The sequence below is a fragment of the Phaethon lepturus genome, unplaced genomic scaffold (assembly GCF_000687285.1).
Source record: "Phaethon lepturus isolate BGI_N335 unplaced genomic scaffold, ASM68728v1 scaffold3563, whole genome shotgun sequence".
In the NCBI taxonomy this organism is placed as follows: domain Eukaryota; kingdom Metazoa; phylum Chordata; class Aves; order Phaethontiformes; family Phaethontidae; genus Phaethon; species Phaethon lepturus.
Window position 1 is genome coordinate 4,022 of NW_010529558.1, and position 14,495 is coordinate 18,516.

Below are 14,495 nucleotides of genomic sequence, written 5' to 3' on the forward strand. Positions count from 1 at the left end.
AGGGGAGCGAGATCTCTTTTTGGTGGCAGAGAGTGTTCAGAGGTAATTCTGTGAGACTCAATGAATGGATCTGTGTGAGCTTTGGAACAAAAATTTCTCATGGTCTTTTTTGCCTTCTGAGAAGGAATATTTCTCACGATCACCTGGGGAGTAGATAAATCATCCTGATACACCATCAAGTGGGCAGTTCTGTTCAGAAGTGATAGTTAAGTGCTTCAATACTTTTAAACATCTTTTTCTGTCCCCCTGCTTTTTCCATAGGCTTGTCTTGTTGTTACCATGCAAAGGACAACTTAATGTGCCGTGATGTCTGTGAACAGGTAAGCCTGTTTTAAATCTAGTTTATCCCTCAGAGTTAAAATCATGCCTTTAGACAATGATGTAGCAAGATTAGGATTATAAGAAAATGATTTTCTGTGTGAATACTATATGTGAATCATGAGATGTAATATTGTTATTTAAATGAGAACGTAAAGGTTTAAAACTGTAGTCCTCTTTCCTTTCATAGTGGAAAACAGGTTCTGCTGAAGCTGAGGAGAAATAGAGATACAAATCTGAGGTCAGGATTTGGTCAGGTAGTGATAAGCATGTTAGGAATTGGGAGGGATGAAGGTATTTTACGCAATTTCTGGATCTTGTGTGTTTCCAAATTTTGGGGAATTTAAAATGAAGAACAAGATGTTGGTACTGTTCCTTCTTCCTGCCAATTCGTGTTTCTTAGCTAAGAATCTGGGGTACTCATGATATATGGCCTTGTGAATCCGTCAAAAATCTACTTGCTTAATCTGTTCATAAGGTAATAACAAAGAGCTGTTTGTACTAAATTCAAGCTCGAAAAATATTTTTCTACAATTTATGTTTAGATTTGTACCTTTGACTACTACGTTGTACAGCTTTGTGTGTATTTATATAAATTTTTATACATTAAAATTTTACATCAATAAAGCATACATTCACATATACACAATTTTTATATTAAAATTGTGTCCTTACATCATACCTGCTCCCTTTTCTTGCCGCCACTACCCACTTTGGGGCTATTCAAGCACTAAACCTGGCTATGGCTAAGTTTATATTTATCTGTGATTGTAGTAACAAAACTTTTAGTTTAAATGGCACTTCTCTCTCCCTGATACATTTATAGAATGCACCCAAATCCCCTTTCAGCTTTGCTACTGTTAGGCCAAACAAGGAAAAATCTTACAGTCTCTTTGCATAAGATACTCTCTCAATTCCTATAATTATTCTTGCAGCCCTTCCAGCATAAGTTTATCTCTTTGAATACAGGTAAGCAAAACTGTACATGGTATTATAAACAAAAGTATAGCACTCAGTCTTAAAAATTGTGTTAAAACTTACGTGTAAGTAGGAGAAAGATATCCATTCCTGTACATAAACAAATTTAATTGGCAGGTGTAGTAGCTGCATTGAGAGGGCATTTGGAATAATCTGTCCAATTCTTTCTTCCATTGGTTTGAAGTACGCAGTTTAACTTGTGAATTCCTGTTAGGTCTTCATGAAAGGCCTTGAGCTTTTTACTGTCAAATTTTATCCCATTTCTGTTTTACCAGTTCTAATTATCGTGTAGATTGTAAGATACTATGATCTTGCCTCATCTGAATGATCTCTCTCTATTCAGATAATCAGCACATTCAGTGTTTGTGGTGAGAGGTCTAGAACAAGTCTAAAGCAAGACTGGTTCCCCTCAAATTTCTCTATAAGGAGCTGTCTTAGTTAACTCACATCAGGCTGGTAGCATGATTTTCTAAATGATCCTTTGATATAGACCAGCAAACTGGCTGAAGGGGCTGTCTGCTATTTTTCTACTGATTTTCATGTTCTGTAACTTAACCATTTTGTGCAGCACAATTCAAATACTTTGTCTTTGTTGAATCCATTTTGGAATTTATTATTTCATACTTACCGCCTTGTCTTAAGCATTATTATTATTTCATACTTACCGCCTTGTCTTAAGCATAAAATTTGTAGGATGAAGGTTTACATATGTGGGGAGTGACCAGAGCTGGCTGAATAATTTGCCCTTTTCTGTCTTTCCAAACAATTTTTCTAAAATATTTGCCATGCACTTGTCACCCTCTCGGTACCACCACACTGTATTTAATAATAACAGTTTTTTTTAAAATGTTTTTGTCCTAGACTTGGTAGTTTGAGCCGTAAAACATTGAAGTTGCTTGCCAGGGACAGCAGGGAAAGAGTGCCCTGTATTTCTATTTAACTAATACTTAGGCAATGCCAGCCACCACAGGAATTTGGGCATTAACACAGCTGTTTCATGTGGAGAGGGCCAGCAGGAGGTGCAGATATACTGCTTGAGACTGTGTGCACCTGTTACGTCCAGCAGGACAGTCTCTGGCACTGGCTGGGCCAACCACTCATGACATGCTGGAGGTCTTGACCCAGAGGGAGCTCTTGAGGAAGAATGTGTCCATCCAAGTCTTGGGCTGCAGGGAAATTATGATGTCTCTCCTTTGAGTCAATGGCACTTAAACTGTGGGAGTCATGCTCTGGTCAGCTTCCTGAACTATCAAATATAAAAGCTGAGGACAGAAGCATTGCCTCGGTGTATATGGGAGCTAGACAAGCACTTCATGGAGAACTTCATAGAAGGCAATAGCCTGAACTATACATTGCATGGAAAGAAGGATGGCCAGAGGCTATGCTTAGTGGAGACTGAAAGTTTGTGACTCCTGACAGCAGGAAGAAGTGTCTTGGCCTGTCTTTGGATATGCACTGAAATAATTGGTTTGGGGCCTTAGAACAGGTGAGGAGGAACAAGCTCCATCAGGGAACCATCTTGGCCTAATCAACTGGTGCCATCAGGAGAAAGACTCCCTTCTGCAGGGGATGGGGGCACTCATCTGCAGATGAGACTTGCTGTCTAAGGTGGTTTGGTTTTTAGGGGCTCAGTTCTAGGATGTTGCGGAAATTACAAGATTTTTTTTGACCCACAGACTATTATCCATTGGCTACACATCTACATGGACACCAGTGATACTAGTAAGGGAGGCCCTGCTTGGGTAAAAGGTAACTACAGCCCAGGGGCTAGGGTGAAGGGCACAGGAGACCCGGTGATGCCGTCCTTGGTCCTGCCAGCTAAGGAAAAGGCTAACTAGTAATTAATCTACCTTAAGTGAGTCCTTTGAAAAAGAAAACTTGGATTACAGATTTGTTTGTCTATTAACATGATTCAAACATCTAATTATTTTGCATTCTTAGTAAGTATTATTCTAAACTTAGTTTCAGTATCCTCTCCTTTTTGTGATTTGATTAAGTCTGTCAGGTACTTTAGCAAGGAATAAGTGGGCTTGTCTTTCTTTAATTGACATTTTTTTCCTAAGTTTATTTCTGGGAAGTTTCACAATTATAAGGTTCATGGCAGCATTCATCTCTGTACCACTCCAGAGATCTCTATCCAGATCCTCCTCCAAACATAAGAATAGTCCATCCCAGTCCTCAGGAAAACACGTTAAAGTTTCAAGAGGCTGGCTTGGCTAAACAGAGAAGTCATGAACAAGCTTCAATGCAGAAAGGCAATATAGGAGAAGGTAGAAGCAGGGAAAGGTTATAAAAGAGGAATTTAGAAAGTTTGCCCAGGCATGTAAGGTTATATTGGGAAAGACAAATCTCAGCTGGAGTTGAGATTTGCGGAGGATGTCAAGGGCAAAAAGATGTGCTGTAGCAGTACAGGCTGAAGAAAGAAAAATGTGCGACTCTTGCTGAGTGCAGCACATGATTTGGTGTCAACAAACACAGATAAGGCAGAGGTACTGAATGCAGGGCTCCATCACCCATAATTTGGGTTACTTGGGAAGGCAAACTCCATAACTCTGAACATCGCCCCACTTCCTTCCTCCTTCTTCCCCCCCCAGCTTTATATACTGAACATATCGTCATATGGTATGGAATACCCCTTTGGCCAGCCTGTGTCAGCTGTCCTGGCTGTGTCCCCTCCCAGCTTCCCGTGCCCCCCCCCCCTTCTCTCTGGCAGGCCAGCATGAAAAACTGGACAGTCCTTGACTGCTTAGCAACTGAAAACATCAGTATGTTATCAACATTATTTTCACCTCAGATCCAAAGCATAGCCTCATACTAGCTTCTATGAACAAAATTAACTCTATCTCAGACAAAACCAGGACAGTATCCCCCCCTTATTCCATACCATTTACATCATGCTCACTATCACATGCCACACAATCCAATACAACCTCATTAACCACCCCTCCCTTTCTATCCTTTGATATAATACACAGATATCATTCCCTTAGTCTATGGACCACCCCTGTAAAATGTCTTTAAAATGTCCACTGGGTTCATTTAGTCCACAACTTTGGGCTCCATCTCTTATGGTGGTCACTCAGGACAGGAGAGGTGCTGTGTTGCGTGGAGTTCGTGGGCGTTAAAACGAGCTCAGATTAGGTCACTGCTGCACTTGCACTGCTTCTTGTCAGGCTTCTCCTCCATTGGTTCAGGTGGTTCCTGCTATAGTAATTCCTATAACATGCAACTCAGATCATGGGTTACAACAATTTAAAGGTATATCCATTACAATCTCCTGGCCCCTTTGGACCAGGTTATAGAGTTTAACATTGCAATGAATTCCTTCCCTTGCTCCTAGCCTGGCTAGCAACAAGGGGTTCCTACTATAGTAATTCCTATAACATGCAACTCAGATCATGGGTTACAACAATTTAAAGGTATATCCATTACAATCTCCTGGCCCCTTTGGACCAGGTTATAGAGTTTAACATTGCAATGAACTCCTCCCCTTGCCCCTGCTCCAGCTTGGACTTATCCACAGACTGCAGTCCCTTCTATGAGCTACAGTCTCTCCAGGAGCATATCTGCTGGTGCATAGACTTATCCACAGTCACAGTTGCTTCAAGGTGGACCTGTTCCAAAATGGCCTCCTCCATGGGCCCCAGTCCCTTCAGAGATATACCTGCTCCAGCGTGGACTTACCCATGGTTCCAGTCCCTCCAGGGATGCACCTGCACTGTCGAGGTGTGTCCGTGGCCAGACACTTTGAGGTGCTCTAGCATGACCTCATATACAGCCACTGATGCTTGAGGGTGTACCTGCTGCAGAGTGGATTCATCCACAGCCACAGATGCTTCAAGATGTACCTTCTCCAGCATGGACTTATCCTTGTGCCTCAGTCCCTTCAGAGGTATACCTGCTGTGGCACAGACATAACCATGGCCACAGATGCTTTGACATATACCTGCTCTGGCATGGGCTTATCCACGGCTACAGATGCTTCGGGGTGTCCTGCTCCCACATGGACTCATTCACAGGTCACAGTCCCTTTGACTTGAGTTCACAGTGGAGTTCAAGCCTGTCCAGCAGCACAGAAAGAGCAGCCATGTCGTCGCCATCTGCCAGCCCAGGCACATGGCCATTGCTGTTATCAAAATGTTCCTAGACCTAAATACTGCAGTTCTTTTCTTGCTTTCATTTCTGAAACTATTGTTCTCTTGGTTTTCTTTCTATGAATTTATCGTGTTGCAAATTTAGAAGAGAACTGTAATGTATTTCTCCTTCTGAAAGATCTGAAATACATCCATGTTTCAGTTATTCCTGTGCTTTCCAGTTTCATATCCCACATTAATGGGTTTGTTTCCATCTGTTTTATTGCCCAGTTTCTTATTTTAATTTATAAGTGGTTTACTTAATTGGACTTCTAAAGGAACAAGAACTAAAAACATGATTAATGTGGGACCAGAAAGCAATTTAAAATGTGTTGAGACCTCAGCACACTAACAGCACATTAACACTTCCATGACACTTTAAAAAACAAAATGAAAAAAAACCAGCAACAACAAAAGCAACACCAAAAAGATTGGTGAGATAAAGGCATCTTGTAATAAAATGTGAAAACATTGCTACTGTTGCAAGAAAATGAGATGACCAACACTACAAAACGGTCTGAAAGACACCTGGGAAAAAAAGATAAATTTACATGATTCAGAATTGTGTATGAAAGTTTTCCCAAGTATAGCTGTGCAAAATATAGGTTGGAAGAGTCATTTTGTCTAACCTCCTGCTCAGAGAAGTGCTAGCTTCAAAGTTAAATCAGGTTGCTCAGGGTGTTGTTAGTCAAGTTTTTAATACCCTCAGGGTGGTCTTTCTACAGCCTTTCTGGGGAATCTCTTCCAGCACTTAACTGCTCTCATGGTGAAGATTTTTTTTCCCTTTGCATCCAGTCAGAATTTCTCTTACTGCAACTTGTTACTTCTGCAGCTCATCCTTCCACTCTGCAACTCCAAGAAAAGACTCGTCTTTTCTATAATCCCATCTTCAAGTATTGGAAGACAGAAGTTTAGATCCCCTCTACTCCGTCTTAACCCTTCTTCAGTTTGAACAGATTCTTTTACCTTGGCCAGTCTTAGTATGTTGTAAAGTCCAGCATCCTTTGTGGCCTTTTACTGGACTCTCTGCAGTTCATCAAGAATGTTCCTTGCACAGGGGTGGCACAAAGCTGGGTTTGGTATTTACAGGTGTGGCCTCATCAGTGCCTAACAGAAGGGAATGTTCATCTTCACCCTGCAGGCAGTGCTGTTGCTAATGAAGTACCATATGCTGTTTGCTTTCAGTGCTGCATTGGTGCACTGCTGACCCATGTTCAAATTGTCATCCACCAGGACCCAACACCCTTTTCTGCAAAGCTGGTTTCTAGCCAGTGAGCACCTAGCCTATACTGTTGCATGGGGTTATTCCATTTCAGCTGCAAAATTCTGTGTTTGCTTTTATTGAACTGCTTGAGTTTCCTGTCAGTCCACTGCTACAGTCTGTTGAAACCCATCTGGCTGGCAGCTCCACCCTCCGGTATATTGATGGCAGCTCCCAGTTTAGGCTCATCTGCATACCTGCTGAGGGTTTTTTCTGTCCCATTGTCCGACTTACTAGTAAAGTCATTAACAATATTGGTCTGAGTCCTGTATTATACCCCTTTTAAGTGGCCAACACTTAGACATTGAACTGCTGACTGCTAATCTTTGAGCCCTACTGTTCAGGCAGTTTATCGCCCATCTTGTAGCCCACCCATCCCACCCATGTTTCACCAGTTTGACTCTAAAGATACAGTGGGAGACCATGCAAAAACCTTTTTAAAAGTCAAGATGATAGACAACACACACTGTTCCCCGCTTTTTTACTAGACCAGTCTTTTCTTTATCAAAAAACATTAGGCTAAATTTGCCCTTGGTATGTCTGTGCTGACTGTTCCCAGTCACATGCTTGTACTTCATGTGCCCTTGACATGGCTTCTGCTGGGATTTGTTCCATAATCTTCCTGTGGGATGACGTTAAGCCAAACAGCCTGTAATTCCCCAGATTATCCTTCTTGCCTTTCTAATGGATATGATGTTTGTCTTTTTTCAATGATCAGGAACCTCATCCAGTCACCATGATCTTTCAAAAACAGTACCAAATTTGCCTTGCAATGACAGTGGCTAGCTTCTCAACATCCTCAGTTGCATTCCATCCAGTCTCATGAACATCTGTATGTTCAGTTTGCTTAGGTGGTGCTTAACTTGATCTTGCTCTGCTGTGGGTAGTATTCATTACCCTATTAGTTTTGGTAGTCTCATTACCTAGTCTAGGTTTTGTTCATCTTTGTTCCACAAAATTTACCTGTTTCAGGGTTTTTTTGGAAAGAGTTTAGTTGCCTGAGGTCATGTAACATGTAGCAGAAGGTTAATTAAGTAGAGTTGTCTAATATTTTGATATATGGGGCAGAAATTCTCTATGTTTTTCATACTGCCTATTCAATAGAAACTTTTTGATAGAAGTGTCTGAGGACAAAATTCTCATGCACTTGTAAATATAAAAATTCTTTCTTCATAAAAAGTGCAACGTATTTGAAAGACTATAGATATATAAAAGAAATCTTAAATTTGCATTGTTTACATATTAACTGTTAGCAAAAGTTGTCAAAGGGTAGATAGTAGTGCAGCTAAAAAGGTTGAAATCAACTGAAAAAAGTATTCCATATGTAGTTACATTCTATGTGATTTAAGGTGTGTTTTGTTTCTAACAGATTTTGTCTTCTAAGAGTGATTCCCGTTTGAAGCATTTATTGCAGCGAGCACCTGAGTATTGTCCAGAATCAATGGTAAGGCTTGCTAGTTTTTAATTAAAACAAAACAACTAATCTTATATTAATAAAGTTTTGATTCCAAAAATAAGGTTTTAAAATTACTTGTCTTTTATTTACTCACTGAGCTTTGCGCTGTTAGAACATGTGTGCATGTCTTGAAGCTTTTTCTTCTTTATTATGAGGACTGGAAAAATTCATATAATGAGACTTGATCCTTAAAGTAGGATTTTTTTTTAAAGCCATCATACATTACTCTACTTGCAATAAGATGATATTTGACAATTTTGCTAGGTGTCCTGATTGTGTAAGCTATGAAATGCAATGAAAATCTGACCTATGTTGTAAAAAATTGTGCTGAGTGATTGTCACTTGCATGCTGATGGCAGCAACTTAAGTTAGATCATGTGTTCCAGCTTGTGTATGGGACAAAGCTGTGAAGTTGAGCTAAGGCAAGGAGACCCTTATGGCTGCTCTGAATGGTTTATGGCCACATTTGACAAACTGGAGTGATGCTTTTATTGGACAAGTAAGATTATGGTCTCCTAAAAGTTCTGTAGTGTGTCACTAAGAAAATGAAGAATGTAATCTGCTCCCTGTCTTAGAGATGATCTAATCAGAGAAAAGATAGCACTGTCATTCAGATTATAAATTCTGGAGTCTTACCTCTTGGCATCTTACAATATCTCAAGACATTTGCTGTCAGAAAGGTCTGTTTTCTTCTTATAACTGTACTTCTAAACAGTATCAATACTGTTTCCAGCTAGCCTAAAACTTATACTTAGCTCAAACGTATAGGAATAGTAGATCTGCGAATAACATTTTATAAGCAACTTTGCAAGACTGTGTTTGCTTATAGATCCAAAAGTGTGTTTATTCAATGTTTTGTCTTTGTGAATCATCAAGGTCTTGGAAAGCTATAGACAGCTGATGGTATGAGTAAAACCTGTGACATGAAAACATATCAAAGTGGTGAACAGCATTTGTTTTGGTACTGGTTTTTCTTTTATTCCCAGATAGGAAGAGTAGGATCTATCCGTATATAGTATATAGTGCATTTTTAGAAGACAGGACTGGAGATTATTTGAAAGGGGGAAAATCATTGATACAATGTTTTTTTTAACTCCCAATTACCATCTTTATAAATGGCAAGTTTACTTTCTAGTGTATATCTTAAATTAAAACAGCTGAACTGGTAATATTTATAAACTTTTAAAAAGACATCTAGGTATATAATAGTTAACAGATCAATTTAATACCACATTTGCTGTTTTCAGATACCACCTGTCTTTGTTGGAGAGGTGTTCTGGTGACATTCCACAGATGAGCGGATAGGTTATTAATTTAATCAGGTGGTCTGTTTTCTGGAGCACTGTTTACAGACCTTGTGTTGTCTATATTCCTTCAGGTAATGTGATAGAAAGGGTATTGCCTGGTATTAAGTAACACAGTAACTGCCTAAACGTTATCTTAGAATCATAGTGTCATAAAATAATTTAGGTTGGGAAAGACCCTTAAGATCATTGATTAGCCTCATGAAATAAAGGAAGTCAACTGAATCAATGGGGTGGAACTAGTAGAAGTAGCAGCTCTTTACCCTTTTCTTTTGAGCTGACTTTTAATTATTGGGAAACTCCCACAGATACGGAGGAAGGCAGTTTTAGATCATTAGATACAGATCCATTGCAACTTTAGAAAATCATTAATTCCTGTGATGACAGAATCATTGCGTGACAGTGTGGGTTGCTGTTTCACTGTGATTGAACTGAACTTGAACTGAATTTTGTCTTAAAGAACATGTTCAACACTCTGTCCTTTAAAACTCCTTGTGGTGGGTTAACCTTGGCTGCACACCAGGTGCCCATCAAGCCACTCTGTAACTCCCCCTCCTCAACTGGACAGGGGACAGAAAATACAACAAAAGGCTTTTGGGTCAAGATAAGGATAGGGAGATCATTCACCGATTACCGTCATGGGCAAAGCAGACTTAACTTGGGGAAATTAATTTAGTTTATTGCCAATCAAAAGGTCAGAGTAGGAGAATGAGAAATAACAACAAATCTAAACACGCCTTCCTCCCACCCCTCCCTTTTTCTTGGGCTCAACTTCACTCCTGACTTCTCTACCTCCTCCTCCCGAGCGGCACAGGGGGACGGGGAATGGCAGTTGTGGTCAGTTCATTACGCATTGTCTCTGCCGCTTCTTACTCCTCATGCTCTTGCACTGCTCCAGTGTGGGGTCTCACCCATGGGAGACGGTCCTCCACAAAATTCTCCGATATGGATCCTTCCTGTGGGCTGCCGTTCTCCAAGAACTACTCCAGCCTGGGTCCTTTCCATGGGGTGCAGTCCTTTGGGAACAGACTGCTCCAGTGTGGATCCCCTGCGGGGCCACAAGTCCTGCTGCAGCTTCCTTCAGGGCATATCCACCTGCTCCAGCATGGGGTCCTCCATGAGCTGCAGTGTGGATATCTGATCCACTGTGGTCCTCCATGGACTGCAGATGGACAACCTGTGTCACTATGGTCTTCACCACAGGCTACAGAGGAATCTCTGCTCTGATGCCTGGAGCACCTCCTCCCCCTCCTTCCCTGACCTTGGTGTCTGCAGGGCTGTCTCTCACATATGCTCACTCCTCTCTCCAGCTGCTGTTGCACAGCAGTGTTTACCCTTTTTTTAAATGGCTTATGACAGAGGTGTTATTAACATGGCTGATTGGCGCAGCCTTGTCCACCTTGGAGCCAGCTTGCATTGCCTCTATCACATGTGGGGGAAGCTTCTGGCATCTTCTCATAAAGCCACTCCTGCAGGCCCCTTGCTACCAAAACCTTGCCATGTAAACCCAATACACCCCTTCAGTCTTGTCACTTGCCTTCTTACTCTCTGCAAAATTTTCCTCTGATTTCATCTAATTAAGGTTTTTCTAGTGCTTGCTTAAAAAATACTGAATTCAATAGCGTTGTACTGAAATACACGTAATCCTTCAAGGCTTTTCTGTACTCTTGTCATTTTTAAATACTATACTGACAACGCTTTTCTGTACTCTTGTCATTTTTAAATACTATACTGTGATTATATTGTCTAAGTGTTGCAAGACTCCAGTTGTAGGATGTTAAACATCTAGCTTACAGCGTATAGCAACTCCCATAGCGTTCAATTCTTCAGCCTTCTAACACAGCGCACCCACTGTACCTGCAATATGTACTTGTTTCTGAGAGTTGAACTAAAAATCTTATCTTAGATGGAATTCTTCCTCTGCTGCCCAAACCTCCTTCTTCCACAACATTTGTAACTTTTCTTGGGTTGATAACGTAAGTACCTGTGGCAGACCGGTGTCTGACCTGAGATTTCTTTTATACTAACACCAGCATAAAGAATGCTCCATAGTCATCTTGGATAGTAGTCTTGGTAATAACAGTAATGAGAGAGATAGGGACAGCAATTCTTTGGTAAGCTCTTTATCTTTTTTCTTTTTTTTTCTGACAAAAAAAGAGAGAAACATTTACAGAATTCTTCTGCCTAATACGATCAGCCACTTAGATGATTTAGCAGGACCTGTGCTTAGGACCAGAAGTGCTTTGCAGTCAGGGGGAACCCAACTGATTCCTGTGGTAACCTTTCATCTTAGTAAACTTCACTTCTACAACTCTTTCTTCCGTATATCTATCTTTCCCTGAAGCTACATTTCTCTTGTCTCTGGGGTACCTTAAAACCTCTTTCTTTTGTTTTGTGTGTGGTTATATGTGTTGTTTTGGCTTATTTTAGCTGTTGGAAAGGAGTGCTAGGGCAGCAAGTTTCTCCACAGGTCTTCATCCTAGATAAATCTTTTTCTTTGTCTAAGCAGTTGCTACTTAGTTCTCTAAACACTGGTGGAGAAAGTTGACTAACTAGCATATTCCAGGTAATCACAGTACATTCTGCACCTACAAAAATGCTATTAATTCAACATTCTGTAGATGGCAGCCTTCTCATCAAAGCAAGTGGTACTCAACTTATATAATGTAGTGCTTCTTCAAAAGATGTTTTAAGCATAAGAATTCTTTCAACAGGATATTTAAAACCCAGGGGCAAAAATGCTGAAAATGCTGTTTTGTGTCTGCTAGAAACTCTCTTATTCTGTAGATTGACTTTTGCTTAATTGCATTTTACTTTTTAGGGAGAAGTGTGGAGTTGTATAAATTCTTCTTTGCCAGGTAAGAAATACTAGTTTACTATTGAATCATGTTGTTTTTTCACCAAATGCATGTTTTGATGTTGTGTCTACCACCTGCACTTATAGATTTCATGATAATTTAACTCTCATTATGCTTCCATTATAAACTGTATTTTGTGTCTAGTTTCCTAAGTCTAAACTGGGTTACCTGTGCATTTTTTTAAGACTTCTTTTCTCTTCCTAGTTAGAAAATGTTTAATATGTTTGTATGATTAAACATGTGCTTCTGTGACACATCCAAGAAATATCAAAGTTTTTTTCCTTTAAAGGTTTTCTATTATTTTTAGTTTCAGTATACCTTAGGTGGATCTATAAAATCATGGATTATTGCAACTTTATTCTAGATGCAGTGTAATTTGGAAAAAAACCTGAGTAATGTGGAAATAGTAAGAACTAGACAAACAATTTAAGAAGTGCAGAGGCTTAAATCAAGAACCAAACTGCTTGGTACAGGTGGATTTAGAAAGTTAAAGCATAAATCACAAGACAGGACTGTTATGTTAAAAGAAGAGATCAAAAATAGATTAAATTGTGCTTAACTAGTATTATTGTATCATATGTCATTTCTGGAAGACCTTGAGTGAAATTAGCATGCTGTGGGTGAAAAAGTGGTAGTATGGAAAGAGGAGGCTGTAACAGTTCTATGGCACCTGCTCAGACTTCCTCCACCCCCACTTCAGAGGCAAACCGTTGATTCCAGCACATGCAAAGCGATCTGCTGTCTTATATGTTGCTAGTTTTACTTAACCAGTAATATCTTTTGGAGTTGCAGTGCTTCTGTCTCATCTAAAACCTGATAAATTTTTAGTTGAAGACAATACCTAATTGTCTAATTCACTGAAGCTCAGTAGCTGTATACAAATGAGTGGAAATGCTTCTACTGCAAGTAAGAAATACATACTTTATTTTGAATGTCAGGTCTATGTAAGCAAGTGAAAAAGCATTGGAAATCTTTGTAAATGAACCACTCCCAAATTGTCTTCTTGTACTGTCTAAACTGGTGTGAGGCCACTTCAGTGCCTTTATGGTAGGATTCTATTATCCTCTGATTTATGGGAAAAAAGTCACTTGTTCTGTGGCGATGTAAATCATAGTTTAGTCCTGTGATAAGAGTGAAATCTTCCTGTAGTATCCTGAGGTTTTGTCCTGAACATTGTACCTGCACAAAGCCAGTCACTTTTCATTCTTCTTGCATGTAAAGTTACATAGTGTCGTCTTCTTTGATGTGAGCCATTTTTAAATTTCTTTTAAGTATTCTCCAGTGATTTCACACACTGTAGGATTTTTTAAATTAAGGGTGAGGTGTATATAGGATAGCATTATAGGGGAAGCTCTTATTCCCTTTCTGGGAAGTCAGTACGACTGAGTACCTCTGTGAAGTGCCCGTACACTACATACAGCATGGGAAGCGAACAGGAGGAGTTAGAAGTCTATGTGCAGTTACAGGGCTACGATTTTATTGGGGTCACAGGAAGGCTCCCACAGCAGGAGTGCTGTGATGGATGGGTACAGGAAGGACAGGCCAGGGAGGTGAGGAGGGGGAGTTGCCCTCTATGCGAGAGTGTAACTGGCATGGACCTCTATCTGAGGATGGATGATAAGCCAGCTGAGAACAGCACATAGGCATATGAGTGGCATAGTATGGGCATATCTACATATTAGTGAGCAGTCCAACATGGATGATGTTGCGGGTGTCAGCTACAGACTGCCTGATGAGGAACAAGTAGTAGATGAGGCCTGCTTCATACAACTGGAAGAAGTCTCATGTTCACAGGCCCTGATGCTCCTAATCACTCTTGTACCTTTTGAAGAGACAGCACAGGAGGGCACAGGCAATCTGCTTGGAAGAATCCCATGGGATATGGCCCTGGAGAGAAGAGGGGTCCAAGGGAGCTGGTTGATATTCAAGGATCACGTTATCCAAGCTCCAGTTATGCATGATGGGGTTAGAAAAGCCAGAGCCTATCTGGACTTGATCCTGATGAGGTATGTGAAGGGCAGCCAGAAAGCTGCCCTGTTTCTTTAACTACAGCAGCAGCAAAAGAAGACTAGGGAAAATGAGGGCCTGCTGCTGAATGGGGCAGGAAACCTGGTGACAAATGACATCAAAAACTCCATGGCCTTCTTTGCCTCAGTCTTTACTGGTAAGATGAGCCTTCAGGAATGC

General features: G+C 40.5%; 1 protein-coding gene across 1 annotated transcript in view; it reads left to right on the forward strand.

The window, feature by feature from the left end:
• Positions 1–206: 206 nt before the first annotated feature.
• Positions 207–14,495, forward strand: part of RECK (reversion-inducing-cysteine-rich protein with kazal motifs) — a gene marked incomplete at its 5' end in the record, with an annotated part of 64,409 nt that continues 50,120 nt past the window's right edge. Inside the window, 3 exons of the mRNA XM_010283967.1 lie at positions 207–320; positions 8,060–8,134; positions 12,272–12,308. Of these exons, the coding sequence (XP_010282269.1) occupies positions 207–320; positions 8,060–8,134; positions 12,272–12,308 (226 nt within the window). The remainder of the gene's footprint in view (positions 321–8,059; positions 8,135–12,271; positions 12,309–14,495) is intronic.